The sequence below is a fragment of the Mobula hypostoma genome, chromosome 1 (genome assembly GCF_963921235.1).
Source record: "Mobula hypostoma chromosome 1, sMobHyp1.1, whole genome shotgun sequence".
Lineage (NCBI taxonomy): Eukaryota > Metazoa > Chordata > Chondrichthyes > Myliobatiformes > Myliobatidae > Mobula > Mobula hypostoma.
Genome location: NC_086097.1, coordinates 1,611,103 through 1,629,684, shown reverse-complemented (window position 1 = coordinate 1,629,684; position 18,582 = coordinate 1,611,103). Strand labels below are relative to the sequence as shown.

The following is an 18,582-nucleotide window of genomic DNA, read 5'->3' as shown; positions in this document are numbered from 1 at the left end:
AATATACTCAATGACTGGGCCTCCACAGCCATCTGTGGCAACGAATTCCACAGATTCACTACCCTCTGGCTAAAGATCATCTACATGGAAGTGCGTCCATTCTGAGGCTGTGGAAGACTCCCCCACTACGGGAAAATCCACTCTATAGAGGCCTTTCAATATTGTAAAGGTTCCACCGAGATTCCCCCTCTCCCCCGCCCCGCCCCGCCCCGCCCATTCTGCCTAACTCCAGCGAAAGCGCAGAGCCGTCAAACGCCCCTCAGATAATAACCCTTTCATTCCTGGGATCGTTCTCGTGAACCTGCTCCAATGCCAGCACAACGCTTCTGAAATACGGAGGCCCAAACTGATCACAATACTGCTCAGCCTGATGCCTCATAAAAACTCAACATTACATCCTTGCTTTTAAACTCCAGTCCCCTGGAAATGAATGCTAACATTGCATATGCCTTCCCTACCACCGACTTAACTTGCAAGTTAACTTTGAGGGAGTCCTGCACAAGGACTCCCCAGTGGAGGGGATGGGGGGAGATTGGGACTGACGGGGTTCCGGGGTTGGTAGGGATGTGGAATGGGTTGAGCGGATTTGGGAGGGAGGTGGGGAATTGACAGCCGGATTCCCGGTGGAGTGCGGAGGGAAAGAGAGTCTGTCCCGGGCCCAGTTTCTGCGCCGCCCCCGCGCTGTCACCGCGGGATTTTTGCTGGGCTTTTGCTTAGTCGGTTCCCAGCCGCGATCTGACACAGTTTCCGCCACAATCACGTGGATTCCAGTCCAAGCGGGGCCGCGCTTTTTTTTACGAGAAATGGTTTGTCCGTTGTTAGAAAAGTGAGCGATGAGCAACTGCGAGCGGAGCAACGGCGATGGCGCAGGACTCCGACAGCAGCGACTCGGGCTACAGTCATTACCGGCCGGCGTCCGGCAAACAGGTACCGTACTCGCCCCGGGCAACCCGGTCCGGAGCCGCGTCCATCCTTGTCCTGCTCCCACACCACCCGATCGGACCCGCACCCATCCCGGGAAGCCCGGTCCCAACCCGGGATATCACCACCCAAACACGAACCCGACTTGGGACAGCTCACACCCGCACGCCGACCCTCTCTCAAGCAGCCTACACCCCGACCCCGACCCCGACCCCGTCCCGGTCCCGGTCCCTCGTCACTTCTCCGCCCGGTTTGCTGCCCTGCCCCTGCCCCGCTCCGTGCCCCATTCGAGCCGGAGACAGTGGGCGCTCAATGCTGGGGAAAGCAGCCTGTATGGAGGGGAACGAGAAACGCTTCCACCTCCGCTGGACTCATCCGGGAGCGGGAGCCAGCCGCAGCGGCCGGGGCAGGCAGGGAGCTGTGCGCGCTGGACGGGGAGACCGGGAGACGGGGAGACGGGGAGACGGGGTTCCCGTCTGCGAGATGTGTGCAGTCACGCATCACTGAGTAACGTGGGGCTACGACACGTGGGCCGGAGGGAAGGGAGAACTGGCAGAGAGTGTGTGAGGAGCTGAGCGAGTCAGGTAGCGGGAAACGCTGAAGGGCTTCGGCTCGAACCATTGCCCCGTGTTTCGAGAACCCTCCGCAGCGGCGGAGGCCGGAGAGATCTGGTAGAGGGGCAGGGATGGAGTATCCTTTCCCCAGGGTTGAAATGGCGAATACCAGAGGGCGAGTATTTAAACCGAGAGGCGGCAATTTGAAAGGAGATGTGAGAGGGAAGTAGTGAGGTGCCTGGAATGCGCTGCTGGGGGTGCTGTTCGAGGCAAATACCCGGGAGAAGAGATGTTGTGATAGGTGAGGAAAATGGAGGGCTAGGGACATTGTGTAGTTCAGTTGGCTATATGGATATTAATTTAATTTAATTGGTTCAGCACAGCATTGTGGGCCGAAGGGCTGTACTGTACTGTTCTCTTATAGAGGGAACACCCAGCGGGGGGGGGTGGGGGGGGAGGCAGGGCAGAGAGACCAGATCCCTGGCGGGAGAGGGGTATGGGGAGAGACCGGACCCCTGACGGGTGGGGGAGAGACCGGACCAGGTGGGGGGCCATGGGGGGAGAGACCGGACCCCTGACGGGTGTGGGGGGGGGCAGAGGGGGGAGAGACCGGACCCCTGACGGGTCAGCAGCCTTCGGTGGGACAGTGGAGCTGAGAATACTCACACACACTCACACTCTCTCACATTAACAGGTACATGGATAAGAAAGATTTGAGGGGTCCAATACTGTCACCGTGAGGCTACACTGGGGTCTGAGAAGTAACACCTCATATTCCACCTGTGCAGCCTCCAACCTGATGGCATGAGCATCGATTTCTCCAGCTTCCTGTTTTCTCTCTCCCCCCTCCCTTTTCCAATGCCCACTCTGGTTTCCCGTCTTACGCCGTATCTTCTCACCTCCCCTGGTGCTTCTGCTTTCTTCTGCTGTGGTCCACTCTCTTCTCCTATTAGATTCCCTTTCCTTTTCCACCTATCACCTCCCACCTTCCTACCTCCTCCACCCACCCGACCTCTCCCAGCTTCCTTCCCCTCCCTCACCTTCGGGAAGGAGGGTAGGGGTACGAGGGGAGAATGAAGGGGAATATAGAATGAGGGTTGAGTGATGGGGGAATATAGAAGCAGATAAGCTCAAATGCCGATTTGTGGAATAGTTAGAGTGCCAGAGACCATGCGGTCCATTTTGTGTGCTAGCTTTCCACCAGAGGCCTCCGAACAGTAGCCAGGTTGGGGACTACAAATTATAATGGAAAATGCATGTCAAAAGGGCCATGTTATGGTAGTCATGGGGAATTTCAATATGCAGGTAGATTGGGGAAAATCAGTTTGGTTTTGGATCCCAGGAGAGGGAATTTATAGAATGCCTAGGAGATGGCTTTTTAGAACAGCTCGTGGTTGAACCCACTAGTTATTCTGAATTGGGTGTTGTATAATGAACCAGATTTGATTAGGGAGCTGAAAGTAAAGGGGACAGTGATGATAACATGATAGAATTCACCCTGAAATTTAAGGGGAAGCTGGTTGTTTGTATCAGTATTGCAGTGAAGCAAAGGCAGTTACAGAGGCACAAAAGAGGAGCTGGCCAAAGTTGATTGGAAGGGAACACTAGCAGGGATGACGTCTGAGCACTAATGGCTGGAGTTTCTAGGAGCAATTTGGAAGGCACAGGATAGCTACATCCGAAAGAAGAAACATTCTAAAGGCATGGCTGACAAGGGAAAGCAAAACCAATATAAAAGCAAAAGAGTGTGCATGTAACGGAGCAAAAATGAGTGGGAAGTTAGAGGACTGGGAAACTTTAAAAACCAACAGAAAACAACTAAAAAAACCATCAGGCGAGAAATGTGAAGGTAAGCTCACCAATAATATCTGAGAGGATACCAAAAGTTTTTTTTTCAGATATATCAAGAGTAAAAGAGAGTTGAGAATATCAGACTGCTGAAAAACAATGCTGGGGAGGTAATAATCAGGGATAAAGAAATGGTGGATGAACTGAATAAATATTTTGCATCAGTCTTCACTGAAGACACTGGCAGTTTGCCAGAAGTTCGAGAGTGTCACGAGGCAGAAGTGAGTGCAGTTGCTATTACTAAGGAGAAGTTCCTTGGGAAACTGAAAGGTCTGAAGGTAGATAAGTCACCTGGACCAGATGGACTACACCCCAGGGTGGCTGAAAGAGGTGGCTGAAGAGAATGTGGAGGCACTAGTAATGATCTTTCAAGAATAACTGGATTCTTGAATGGTTTCGGAGAACTGGAAAATTGCAGATGTCACTCCATTCTTCAAGAAAGGAGTGGGCAGAAGAAAGGAAACTGTAGGCCAGTTAGCCTGACTTCAGTGGTTGGGAAGGTGTTAAAGTCGATTGGTAAGGACGAGCTTTTGGGATACTTGGGGGCACATGATAAACTAGGCCGAAGTCAGCATGGTTTACTTAAAGGAAAATCTTGCCTGACAAACCTGTTGGAATAACAAGCCGGATAGACAAAGGAGAATCAGAGAATCAGTGAATCAGGCAGCGAGTGGGAATAAAGGGAGCCTTTTCTGACTGGCAGCCAGTGACTAGTGATGTTCCACAGGGGTTGGTGTTGGGACCACTTCTCAATGATTTGGATGATGAAATTGATAGCTTTGTGGACGATACAAAGATACGTGGAGGTTGCAGAAGGACTTGGACAGGTTCTGATTGGGAGAATGGGCAAAGAAATGGTAGGTGGAATACGCTGTTGGGAAATGTACAGTCACGCACTTTGGAAGAAGGAATAAAAGCATAGACTATTTTTTAACTGGGGAGAAAATTCAAAAATCCAAGATGCAAAGGGACTAGAGATTCTTTGTGCAGAATTCCCAAAAGATTGTGGAGGCCAAGACATTGGATATACTGTGTACAAAGCGAAGGTTGACAGTTTCTTGATTAGTCATCCTGTCAAAGATTACGGGAAGAAGGCAGGAAAATAGGGTTGAGAGGGACATGGATCAGTCATGATGGAATGGCAGAGAAGACTTGCTGGGCCAAATAGCCCAATTCTGCTCCTCTGTCTTATCTCAGAGTACCCATGACCCCCATTATCTGTGGCTGAGGGTTTGGTGCCAATTTGGGAGGGGAAATGGAGCTGAAATGAATGTAGACCCCCCCCCACCCACCCAGAAGCCAGCAGGACTCGTCTCCTGGAACAATGTGGGGTTCACTGCAGACTTGAAAACCTAGGGGGTTGTGACATGCACAGAGAGGCACCGATGGGGTGACTGTCACCCCGAACTACCTGTGCAGCTGATCATGGAGAAAGCCATGACCCCTCTCAGGCCAGAGGATGCTGATGAGGATGTAGGGGAGACGGTGGGCAGCAGTCCACAGTGTGTCCATCTCCAGCCAGCCCCTTTCCCCCACCTCCCAGATCATTGTGGATGTGGTATCCCATTTGGGCTCCTCCACAAGTGCTGCTCAGAGGCAGCAGGGAGACACAACCTCAGCCTGGGGTTCAACTCTTGCTGGTTACCCCCACCCCTCTAAACCACTCTTCCTCCGCCTCTCCATCATGCTCCCTCCCTCCTCTCCCCCTCTCAAGTCACTCGCTCCTCTCTCTCCCCCTCAAGGATACAGCCTCCTTACATGCCTGCCCTGCCCCAAACTCCCCACCCCTCTCACTCTCACATCTGTTGCAGGAAAACACTGAGGAAACAAAGAAAGTTCTGAGACGGGAGAAGAATCGCCTGGCGGCCCAGAAAAGCCGACAGAGGCAGACCCAGAAGGCTGACACCTTGCACCAGGTGAGGGGGATGGACCACAGCCCTGTTGGGGAGAGGCAGGATGCGGGGTTCGTGCTGCTGGAGATGGGGTGGGGGAGAGACAATGCTGCCCATTTGAACAGTGAGAAAATTCACTTCCTGTACAAAGCAAAGAGCCTGTCGGCAATGCACCTTCTGTGGAGGAAGAGGAAAGGGCGACATTTCAGGGCAAGGCTTCTGCCTCAGCTTTCAGAAGGGATTGAGGTGCATTGACCACCCCTGGAGGGGCAACACTGGGAAATTAAAGCATTCTGGAGGGTAAGGGTGTGGAGCCAGAGGGGGTCATGCCTATTGGTACCAGTAATGTACGTGGAAAGAAGGATGAGTTGCTGTGTTGTGAATTAGGGAGCGGGGGGGGCGGAAATCAAAAAGCAGTGAATTAGGGAGCTGGGGGGTGGAAAATGAAAAAGCAGGACCTCAAGGGCAGTAAATGATAGACAGGAGATTCTGCAGATGTTGGAAATCTAGAGTAATGCACACAAAATGCTGAGAAACTCAGCAGGTTTGGAGGGGAATAAATGTGAACGTTTTGGGAGAGACCCTTTATCAGAGATACTGAGGGTAGGAACAGATCATTAGAGGGCATGAATTTGTGACTGAGGGGCTGGTGCAGGGGACCGAGGTTCATGTTTCCGACTCATTGTGACTTCTTCTGGGGCAGGTGTGACCTGTGCAATCAGAGTCAGATTAAATATCTCTGATGTAGGTCATGAAATGTGTTGCTTTGTGGCAGCAGTACAATGTAATACATAATAAAACAACTATAAATTACAGTAAGAAGTCTATTTATTTCGAGTAAGTAGTGCAGAAAGAGAGCAAAGCGTGCGAGGTAGTGTACATGGGCTCATTGTCCACTCAACAATCTGATGGCAGTGTTCCTGAAACGTTGAATGTGGGTTTTCAGAAAAGAGACCGTCACACCTTAACTGGAGGGGAACCAATACCCTGCCAGTGCTACCTGGGAGGGTTTAAAATAGATTGGGACTGGTCCCAGAATGGACGGACTGAAGGTCTGAACAGCAGCACTGTTGGAGCTCAAGGGTATAAGCACCGTGACAGGTGCTTTGAGATGTGTTTGTTTTAACGCGAGGAGGATTAGGAGTAAGCACAATGAACTTGGGATATGAATCAGTACATGGAACTGTGACATTGTGGCCATTACAGAGACCTGGATGAGAGAGAGTCTAGACTAGTGTGACCTCAGTGGTTGAGAAGATGTTGGAGTTGATTATAAGGTCTCAGAGAACTTGGAGGCACATGATAGAATAGGCCATAGTCAGCATGGTTTCTTCAGGGGAAAGTCTTGCCTGACGAATCTGTTGGAATTCTTTGAAGAAATAACAAGCAAGATAGACAAAGAAGAATCAGTTGATGTTGTATTCTTGGATTTTCAGAAGGCCTTAGACAAGGTGCCACATACGAGTCTGCTTAACAAGCTACGAGCCCATGTATTACAGGAAAGATTCCAGCATGGACGAAGGAGTGGCTGATCGGCAGGAGGCAAAGAGTGGGAATGAAAGGAGCCTTTTCTGGCTGGCTGCCAGAGACTAGTGGTGTTCCACAGGGGTCTGTGTTGGGATTGATTCTTTTTATGTTATACATAGAATCGATGGCTTTATTGATAAGTTTGCAGATGATACGAAGACAGGTGGAGGGGCAGGTAGTTTTGAGGAAGTACAGAGGCTACAGAAGGATTAGACAGATTAGGAGAATGGGCAAAGAGGTGACAGGTGGAATACAGTGTCGGGAAGTGTATGGTCGTGCACTTTGGTAGAAGAAATTAAGGGTTGACTGTTTTCTAAATGGAGAGAAAATATAAAATCTTAAATGTAGAGGGACTTGGGAAACCTTGTGCACGATTCCCTAAAGGTTCGTTTTCAGATTGAGTCTGTAGTGAGGAAGGCAAATGCAATGTTAGACGGTAGACCATAAGATATAGGAGCAGAAGTTGGCCATTTGATCCATTGAGTCTGCTCCACCATTCAATCATGGGGCTGATCCAATTCTTCCAGTCATCCCCACTCCCCTGCCTTCACCCCATACCCTTTGATGCCCTGGCTAATCAAGATCCTATCTATCTCTGCCTTAAATACACCGAATGGCTTGGCCTTCACAGCCGCTCACGGAAACAAATTCCACAGATTTACCACCCTCTGACTAAAGTAATTTCTTTGCATTTCAGTTCTAAATGGACGTCCTTCAATCCTGAAGTTGCGCCCTCTAGTCCTTGGATCCCCTACTAGGGAAAATAACTTTGCCATATCTAATCTGTTCAGGCCTTTTAACATTCAGAATGTTTCTATGAGATCTCCCCTCATTCTCCTGAACTTCTCATATGTTCCTCATACGGTAACCCTTTCATTCCTGGAATCACTGTTGTGAATCTTCTCTGAACCCTCTCCAATGTCAGTATATCCTTTCTAAAATAAGGAGCCCAAAACTGCACACTACATTCCAAATGTGGTCTCATGAGTGCCTTATAGAGCCTCAACATCACATCCCTGCTCTTATAGAAACATCGAAAACCTACAGCACAATACAGACCCTTCGGCCCACAAAGCTGTGCCAAACATATCCTTACCTGAGAAATTACCTAGGGTTACCCATAGCCCTCTATTTTTCTAAGCTGTATGTGCCTATCCAGGAGCCTCTTAAAAGATCCTATCATATCCGTCTCCACCACCGTTGCCGGCAGCCCATTCCACGCACTCACCACCCTCTGCGTAATAAACTTACCCTGATATCTCCTCTGGACCTACTTCCAAGCACCTGAAAACTATGCCCTCTCATGCTAGCCATTCCAGCCCTGGGAAAAAGCCTCTGACTATCCACACGATCAATGCCTCTCATCATCTTATACACCTCTATCAGGTCACCTCTCATCCTCCGTCGTTCGAAGGAGAAAAGACCGAGTTCACTCAACCTATTCTCATAAGGCATGCTCCCCAATCCAGGCAACATCCTGGTAAATCACCTCTGCACCCTTTCTATAGTTTCCACATCCTTCCTGTAGTGAGGTGACCAGAACTGAGCACAGTACTCCAAGTGGGGACTGACCAGGGTCCTATATAGCTGTAACATTACCTCTTGGCTCCTAAACTCAATCCCATGATTGATGAAGGCCAATGCACCGTATGCTCTCCTAACCACAGAGTCAACCTGTGCAGAAGCTTTGAGTGTCCTATGGACTCAGACCCCAAGATCCCTCTGATCCTCCACACTGCCAAGAGTCTTACCATTAATACTATATTCTGCCATCATATTTGACCCACCAAAATGAACCACTTCACACTTATCTGGATTGAACTTCATCTGCCATTTCTCAGCCCAATTTTGCATCCTATCCATGTCCCGCTGTAACCTCTGACAGCCCTCCACACTATCCACAACACCTCCAACCTTTGTGTCATCAGCAAATTTACTAACCCATCCCTCCACTTCATCTAAGTCATTTATAAAAATCACAAAGAGTAAGGGTCCCAGAACAGATCCCTGAGGCACACCACTGGTCACTGACCTCCATGCAGAATATGACCCATCCACAACCACTCTTTGCTTTCTGTGGGCAAGCCAATTCTGGATCCACAAAGCAAGGTCCCCTTGGATCCCATACCTCCTTACTTTCTCAATAAGCCTTGCATGGGGTACCTTAGCAAATGCCTTGCTGAAATCCATATACACTACATCTATTGCTCTACCTTCATCAATGTGTTTAGTCACATCCTCAATAACTTCAATCAGGCTCATAAGGCACGACCTGCCTTTGACAAAGCCATGCTGACTATTCCTAATCATATTATACCTCTCCAAATGTTCATAAATCCTGCCTCTCAGGATCTCTCCATCAATTTACCAACCACTGAGGTAAGATTCACTAGTCTATAATTTCCTGGGCTATCTTTATTCCCTTTCCTTGAATAATGGAACAACATCCACAACCCTCCAATCCTCCAGAACCTCTCCCATCCCTATTGATGATGCAAAGATCATCGCCAGAGGCTCAGCAATCTCCTTTCTCACCTCCCACAGTAGCCTGGGGTACATCTCATCCGGTCCTGGTGACTTATCCAACCTGATGCTTTCCAAAAGCTCCAGCACACCCTCTTCCTTAATATTTACATGCTCAAGCTTTTCAGTCCGCTGTAAGTCATCCCTACAATCGCTAAGATCGTTTTCCATAGTGAATACTGAGACGAAGTACATTAACAACCTCTGCTATCTCCTCCGGTTCCATACACACTTTTCCACCGTCACACTTGGTTGGTCCTATTCTCTCACGTCTTATCCTCTTGTTCTTCACATACTTGTAGAATGCCTTGGGGTTATATTCTATACCTCTAGAAATGAATGCCAACATTGCATTTGCCTTCTTCACAACTGACTCAACCTGCGGGTTAACCTTTAGGGTATCTTGCACAAGGTCACACAAGTCCCTTTGCATCTCTGCATTTTGAATTCTCTCCCCATCTAAATAATAGTCTGCCCGTTTACTTCTTCCACCAAAGTGCATGACCACTGTATTGTATTGTATTTCATTTGCCACTTCTTTGCCCATTCCCCTAAACTATCTAAGTCTCTCTGCAGGCTCTCTGTTTCCTCAACACTACCCACTCCTTCGCCTATCTTTGTATCATTGGCAAACTTAGCCACAAATCCATTAATATCATCGTCCAAATCATTGACATACATAGTAAAAAGCAGTGGTCCTATCACTGACCCCTGTGGAACTCCACTGGTAACCGGCAGCCAGCCAGAATAGGATCCCTTTATTCCCACTCTCTGTTTTCTGCCAATCAGCCAATGCTCCATCCATGCTAGTAACTCCCCTGTAATTCCATGGGATCTTATCTTGCTAAGCAGCCAAATGTATGGCACTTTGTTAAAGGCCTTCTGAAAATCCAAGTACATCACATCTACTGCATCTCCTTTGTTTATCCTGCTTGTAATTTCCTCAAAGAATTGCAGTAGCTTTGTCAGACAGGACTTTCCTTTCCGGGAACCATGCTGGCTTTGGCCAATCTTGTTATGTGCCTCCAGGTACTCTGTAATCTCATCCTTAACAATCGATTCCAACAACTTCCCAACCACTGATGCCAGGCTAACAGGTCTATAGTTCCCTTTCTGCTGCCTCCCACCCTTCCTAAATAGCAGAGTATGTTGGCATTTATTTCAAGAGGACTGGGATATAAAAGCGAGGATGTAATTTTGAAACTTTATAAAACACTGGTGAAGCCTCATTTGGAGTATTGTGAGAGGGTTTGGGCACCTTATCTTAGAAAGAATGTGCTGAAACTGGAGAGGTTTGAAAGGAGGTTCATGAAAATGATTTCAGGATGGTCATATGAAGGGTGTCTGATGGCTCTGGGCCTGTATTCACTGGAATTCAGAAGAATAAGGGGTGACCTCATTGAAACCTATCGAATGCTGAAAGGCCTTGACAGAGTGGATATGAAGAGGATGTTTCCAGTGGTGGGAGAGTCTAAGACCAGGGGACACAGCCTCAGAATAGAGGGGCATTCTTTTAGAATGCAGATGAGGAGGAATTTCTTTAGCTAGAGAGTGATGAATTTGTGGAATTCTTTGCCACAGGCAGCTGTGGAGGCCGTCTTTATGTAGTTTTAAGGCAGAGGTTGATAGATTCTTGATTTTTAGGATAGGAAGGGATATTGGGAGAAGGCAGGAGATTGGAGCTGAAAGGAAAATTGTGTCAGTCATGATGAAATTGTAGAGCAGACTTGATGGGCCAATGGTCTTAATGTTCGAGGGTTTCAGTGGTTTAAAGAGTGGGGAGGGATACATTAGCAGTCAAGGACAATATCACAGCTGCATTTGGAGGGTAAGAAATCGAAAGGTCATCGACTGAGTCCGTACAGGCAGGACCCCAAAATGGGAAAGGTATCATCACTCTGATGGGTTTATACTATAGACCCCAAATAGTTACTGGGATGCAGGAGCAGATCGTGGAAAGGAACAAAAACAACAAAGTTATCACTGGGGCTGACTTCAACCTCACCAACATGGACTGGGAAATCCTTAGGGCAAAAGGTTCGGATGGGGGAGAATTTTTTAGGTGTGTCCAAGAGGGTTTCTTGAAGCAGTATGTAGAGAGTCCAGCTAAAGGGAGGCTTTGCTGGATCCTGTACTGGGGAATCAGCCCGTTAAGCTGACTGACCTTTCAGTGGGTGAACACTTGGGAAACAGTGATCACAACTCCTTAAGCCCTACGACAGCTGTGAATAAGGCCGAGTGGACATTACAGGAAATATTAAAATGGATATCAGACAGGAGCTAGGGAGAATTGACTAGGAATAGTTGTTTGCAGATAAATCTACATAGAATGATAGAGTCATAGAACACTTCAGCTCAGAAGTAGGCCCTTCAGCCCGTCTTGTCCATGCTAAACTATTGAAGTCCCTTGTCCCATTGACTACACCTGAACCACAGTCCTCCACACCCCTTCCATCCATGTACCTACCTGAACTTCTCCTAAATCGATCCTGCACCCACCACTTCCTCTCTCACCACCCTCTGAGTGAAGGTAGAGAGTTGATGGATTTTAGTAAGGCAGGTTCTGCGTGTTAGATTTATTCAGGTGTATGGGATCCATGGTGACTTAGTTGATACAATTGAATTGACTGCCCATAGAAGGCAGAGGGGAGTGGGACAGTGTGGCTGGAAGTCTGTGACTAGTGGTGTTCCACAGGAATCTGTATTGGGACCTCTGTCTCATATATAAATGATTTGGATTAAAATGTGATAGGATGGCTAATCAGGGACGATATCACAGCTGCACTTGGGAGACGTAATGGAGGGCTCAGGCATCTGGGTGGGACTCAGGACTAGGAAGGGTGCAATCACACCGATGGGATTGTACTGCAGAGGCCCACAATAGCCACCGGGACATTGAGGAACAGGCATGTAATCAGATTAAGGAAATGTGTAAAAATAATAGGGTTATTGCCATGGGGGATTTCAACTTCCCAAATATAAAGTGGGAAGGGGTGCAAGGGGTTTAGATGGGCAGAATTTGTAAAGTGTATCCAGGAAGGTTTCTTAAATAAATATGTGGGCAGTCCAATGAGAGGAAGGGCCGTACTGGGTCTGGTGTTGGGTAATGAGCTGGCCAGAAGAAGAACAGGTGACCACAACTCCTTAACTTTGAGGATAGCTGTAGATAAAGTCCCTGTGAGAGTTTTAAAATGGAGTAGGGCAAACTACAGGGGTTAGGCAGGAACTAAGAACATAGATAATAGAACATAGAAATCTACAGCACATTACAGGCCTTTCAGCCCACAATGTTGTGTTGACCATGTAGCCTACTCTAGAAACTGCCTAGAATTTCCCTACCGCATACCCCTCTATTTTTCTAAGCTCCATGAACCTGCTTAAGAGTCTCTTAAAAGACCCTATTGTATCTGCTTCCTCCACCACCGCCACCGGCGGCCCATTCCACGCATCCAGCACTCTCTGTGTGAAAAACTTACGCCAACATCTCCTCTGTACCTACTTCCAAGCACCTTAAAACTGTGCCCTCTCGTGTTAGCCTTTTCAGCCCTGGGAAAAGCCTCTGACTATTCACATGATCAATGCCTCTCATCATCTTATACACCTCTATCAAGTCACTTCTCATCTTTTGTCACTCCAAGGAGAAAAGGCCAAATTCATTCAACCTATTCTCAGAAGGCGTGCTCCCCAATACAAGAAGTGTTAATTGGGAACTGGTTTTTTCTGGCAAGTCCACATCAGACATGTGGAGGGTGTTTAAAGATAAATTGCACAGAGTACAGGAAAGGTATGTCAGGGATGGAAAGATAAGAAAACCCTGGGTGTCCGGGGAGGTGACAAATTTTGTCAAGACAAAAAAGAAAAAGTCTATCAGGCTTTGGAAGTTAGGATCAAACAAAGCACACGAGGAGTATAAATCCAGAAGAGAACTAAAGGGAATTAGGAGAGCCAGGAGGGACCAGGAAAAGTCCTTGTCAACAAGGAGTAAGGTGATTCCAAGGTACTTAATACATACATCAAGAGCAAGAGGATAACTAGGGAGAGGGTGGGATCACTTGAGGATAAAGGCGGGAATATTTGCTTGGATGCAGAGAATGTGAGTGAGGTATGTAATGAGTACTTTCTTCAGTATTTACCATGGAGGACCAGGAGATCAGTGCTGGTGTACAAATACTTCAGGACATTTAGAGGTTAAGGATGAGGAAGTGTTGGACATCCTCATGAGTATTAAGGTGAGTAAGTCTCCAGGGCCTGATGGGATTTACCCCAGGTTATGGAAGGAGGCAGTAGACGAGATTTCTGGGACCTTAACCAGTATCCCCATGTCCTTTCTAGCCACAAGCGAGGTCCTGGAGGATTGGTGAGTGGCTAATGTTGTGCCTCTACTTAAGAAGGGAATAAGGGAAAGTCTAGGGAACGATAGACCGGTGAGTCTCACGTCAGTTGTAGGCAAATTGCCTGAGAAAATTCTTAGGGATAGGATATATGAGCATTTAATAACCCTTGGCCTGAATCAGCACTGTTTTGTGCATGGCTGGTTGTGTCTTACCAACTTGACCAAGATGCATGGGGTCTGCGGTGAGCTGGCTGGTTGGACTCAGAACTGGCTTGGGCATAGGAGACTGGGTAGTGGTTGAAGAGAGTTATTCGAGCTGAAGGTGTGTAATTAGTGGTGTTCCGCTAGGATCCCTGCTGGGACCTCTGCTGTTTCTGATGTCTATAAAAGACCTGGATGTGGAGAGGATGTTCCCTGTGGTGGAGAGTCTAAGACCAAAGGACATGGCCTCAGAATAAGGGGTGTCATTTTAGAACAGAGATGAGCAGGAATTTCTTTAGTCAGAGAATGGTGAATCTGTGGAATTCTTTGTCACAGACAGCTGTGGAGGCCAAGTCTTTATGTATATTTAAGACAGAGGTTGATAGATTCTTGATTGGTCAGGGCATGAAGGGGTACAGGGAGAAGGCAGGAAATTGAGGCTGAGGGAAAATTGGATCAGCCAAGATTAAATTTTGGAGCAGACTTGATGGGCCAAATGGCCTAATTCTGCTCCTATATGTTATGGTCTTATGAAAATGTGGATGAGTAAGTTAGTAAGTTTGCAGATTATATCAAGGTTGGTGGAGTCACGGAAAGTGTAGAAGACTGGCAAAGAACACAGTGCGATACAGATCAGTTGTAGATAAGGCCAGAGAAATGGTAGATGGAGTTTAACCCAGATGAATATGAGAAGTTGCACCTTTGTAGGGCAAATGCAAGGAGACAGTACACATTTAAGGACAAGGTCCCTAACAGAGTGGCCAAGAAGAGAGATCTTGGGATCCAAGTTCATAACTCCTTGAAAGTGGCTACACAGTTCGATACGGTTAAGAAGGCTTACTGAACGCTTGCTTTTATTAGTTAAGGCATTGAGTTCAAAGGTCAAGAGGTTATGATGCAACTTTCTAAAACTCTGGTTAGGCCGCACTATGGGAAGAAGGGTGCAGAAGAGGTTTATCAGGATGCCTGGTTTAGAGAGCGTGTGCTGGATAAACCTGGGTTGTTTTCTCCGGAGTGTTGGAGGCTGAGGGGAGATCAGTTGGAGGTTTACGAGGTTGTGAGTGGACAGAGAGCATCTTGAGATGTCTAATACCAGAGGGCATGCATTGAAGGTGGGAAAGTTAGGTTCAGGGGAATGTGAGGGGTAAGTTTTTTACTCAGAGAGTGCTGAATGCCTGGAATGCGTGGCCTGGTACGTGATAGAGGCAAATACATCGGAGGCTTTTTAAAAAACATTTGGATAGGCACATGGATGTGAGGAAGATGGAGGGACATGGACATTGTGTAGATCGAAGGGATTAGTGTTTGGGAGTTTTCACAACATTGTGGGCTAGATAGCCTGTCTTGTGCTGTTCTGTTCTGTTTCTCAGAGTGAGGGGAGGGATATCTTTACCCAGGATAGAGAATCTTTGGAGTTTTTCCCCTGGGAAAGTGGAGACTTGGTCGTGGACATGTAGGACATAGGACATTACGCCATGATATTGTGCCAACGTTTCCTCCTGCTCTATGATCAATCTAACCCTCCCCTCCCACGTTGTCCTCCATTTTTCTTTCATCCATTTGCCTAAGAGTCCCTGAAATATCCCGAATGTATCTGCCTCTACCATCACCTCTAGCAGTGTGCTCCATGCACCCACCACCATCTGTGTGTAAAAAAAGCCTCTGGCAATCTCCCTCTGCTTTCCTCCAATCATATTAAAACAAGGGTCATAGAACAGATCCCTGTGGAGCACCAGTGGTCGCTGACCTCCAGGTAGAATACACTCCATCTACTCCCTCTGTCTGCTAAGCTAATTCTGAATCCACACGGCCGAGGTTTTCTGGGTCACGTGCCTCCTGACTTTCCGAATGAACCTACCATGGGAGCCTTATCAAGCACCTTACTAAAATCTATAAGAACCACATCCACTGCTCTACCTTCACCAATATGCTTTGTCCATCCTCAAAGAGCTCAATCAGACTCATGAGGCATGACCTGCCCCTCACCAAGCCATGCTGACTATCCTTAATCAAGGCAGATGGGTCATTCCTGGATATTAAGGAGACTGAGGGATCTGAAGTTAGTGAGGAAAGATCAGTCAATGATTGGTACCGCAGCCACAATGGGATGAATGGTCTATTAGTTGTGTTCTTGCATTTTCTCTAACCCTGATGTGATCTGGGTGCTTTTATTCTTGTCTGCAGGAGAGCGAGCATTTGGAGAGAGAGAACGTGGCCCTGAGGAAGGAGATCGCACTGCTGAATGAGGAGCTCAACTACTTCAGCTCAGTACTGAAGAGCCACGAAAGCCTGTGTCCAGCACTGAACTCGTCGAGTGAGGAGATGCCCTTTGCCCCACACAGCTTGCCACAATCCCACTGCAGCACACCAGCGCGTCTCCACCTCTGAGATGGGTTTGGACTGGCAGCAAAGGGCCTCACTGCACCCTTCTTTGGAACTCAACCTGTCTGTCCTCACTGCCGGATGGGGCAAGAGTGTGGGGGGACCAACAGAGGATAGGGAGCAGCCTTCCCTTCATAGACTAAGTATCGGCATATTGCTGCGGTGTGGATAGCCACGGGCACTACAAGCAGGGGGTCCCAGCTCTCAGGGCCACAATACACCTATTTATTGCAGACCTTGCATGGGTAACATGGGAGGAGTGCTGTGTACTCGTGAACCATTCTTCATTCACCTGCATGGACACAGGGCCAGGTCTACAAAACCTACACTGCAGATGCTGGAAATCTGAAACAAATCACAGAAATACTGAAAATACTAAGTAACTCGTTCCTCTTTTACATCACTCTGATTGTAATTTTACACTATTTTCTGTTTATAATTGTTCTGTCTAGAAGTCCCTTCTTTGTCAGCCCATTAACTCCTGGCTTGGTCTGGGCCAGGTCCCGTTCTTGTTCTGGCGATGGATGGAGTGGACGTCAGATTGCTGCTTTGCCCTAACATGATACTGGGCTGCCTGAGAGGTTTTACACCTCACCAGACTTTCACGTTGATGAGCTGGAGATGGTGGAAAGACCCTGGGGTGTCAGTATCTCCTGCTCCAGGGCCAGGGCCTGGGCCTGGGCCTGGGCCACCGGCTGCGGTTCTGCAGCCTGAAAGCTGCCTCTCTAGCCTTGAGCTCTGCTGCCACCTGCTGGAATGCTCAGATGACTACAGCAAGGTTTCCCTTCCTCTGACCTGTCCGCCATTTCTCCAGCTGATTGATTCATTTATTTATTGCATGTACATTAAAACACAGCGTGAAATGTGTCGTTTCCATTGACAACCTACATGTCCCGAATGTGTCCACCGTGTCACCATGCTGCCAGCACCAAGCAGCGTTCCCACAATGCTTGACAGAACAACACAAACGGCAACAGCAGCAACTAAACAAAAACATCAGAACAAAGCCTTTTCCAACCACCAACTCAACAAAACGTCAGGCCCCCAACCCCAGTCCTTGGCCTAGACTCACAGACGTGGGGTCTCTGAGCCTCACCACTTCTCACTCACTCACTGCCCCTCGTGGCCTCTCACTCACTCACTGCCCCTCGTGGCCTCTCATTTGTGTCTCAATGTGTTGAGAATTTCTGCTGCTCACACCTTCAGCAGAGAGTTCCTGACACCGCGTGAAACTCCCCTCTACTCGTTCTACAAGTTGCTGAACCTCCAGCAGTCCAGCTATGTGAACTAATTCTTCACACCTGTTACACTGCCATTTCATCTCCCAGAAGTCTGGATCACCCGTCCTCAGTGCGAAAACTCACCTGCCACAGTAAGCTCTCTGCCCACGCCTGAGCCCAGCCTGAGTGGTGACTTGTACAGATTTACGCACACTATCGGGGCCTGGTTCAGTACCTGCAGGGTGAAGAACAGTCCATCTGTGCTGGTCCTTGTCTCAGATTTCCAGTGTGAGCTGTTGGCGTTTTACCTGGTCCGGTGCTTCCCTGGGGAACAAACCGCTTTCTCTACCTCCGCTGCAGCCCTGCGAATCTGTTCTACACTGGCTCTCTGCGACGCTGTGTCCTGGACAATACACTGCACCATGTCAGTCATACTACACAGCAGTGTTCACCGTGTGGGAATGGGACACAGGTGCTGGCCTGGCCTGACCTGCTGCCTGGGTTGGCATATGTCTGGGAGAATGTTTGACACCACAAAGCAATCTGACTGTAGTGGAGTATGGAGCACTCTGTCCCACAAACAACGTGGCTCAGTGACTGGTCTGCAGTTTATTTTTGATAATAAAATGTGATGATAGAGCTGGTTCCAGCTGTACTGTGTTGGGGCAGTGGGAACTGTATGGGTGGAATTGTGGGCCCCACCTACTCCACAGAAAGCAGGGTCCCCTCCTTGCAGAGGGAAGCGGCCGTGGGTGGGAGTGGGTGGGTGTGGGGGTGGATGTGTGGGGATTCAGCAGCCAGCTCTGTCAGTGCCCAGAGTACAGCTGGGATGAGGCAGAGAGGTCAGTAACAATGGAGGGATCAAATGATCTCCACCAGCTTGCCCACTGTTAGATGCTTGGCTTTCCCCCACTCCATAGAATGGTGAGGCACCCGCATCAGTCCTCACCAAGCTCCCTCCTGTCACCTCTCCGGCCACAGTACGGGCTCGTTCAGCCCAACCACTCCATACTAACCCGTGGGCACTGTCCCGCATTAACCCCGTCTCCTGGCGCATGGTCCATTGGATAATGGAAGCTATAATGGGAGCTCAACATTGTAGCTTCCACTGCTCAATCAGCTTGTTCCATATCCCTACTACCCGCTGTTTGGAAACGTTTTAAATCTTTCCCTTCTTGCCT

General features: G+C 48.4%; 1 protein-coding gene across 1 annotated transcript; it reads left to right on the top strand.

Moving 5' to 3' along the window:
- The first annotated feature begins 627 nt into the window (after positions 1-627).
- batf (basic leucine zipper transcription factor, ATF-like) lies at positions 628-18,045 on the top strand. The gene is made up of 3 exons (XM_063055282.1): positions 628-927; positions 5,135-5,239; positions 15,984-18,045. Exons 1-3 carry the CDS (start codon positions 862-864, stop codon positions 16,185-16,187), a joined length of 375 nt encoding a protein of 124 aa, XP_062911352.1. The 5' UTR covers positions 628-861; the 3' UTR covers positions 16,188-18,045.
- Positions 18,046-18,582: the final 537 nt, after the last annotated feature.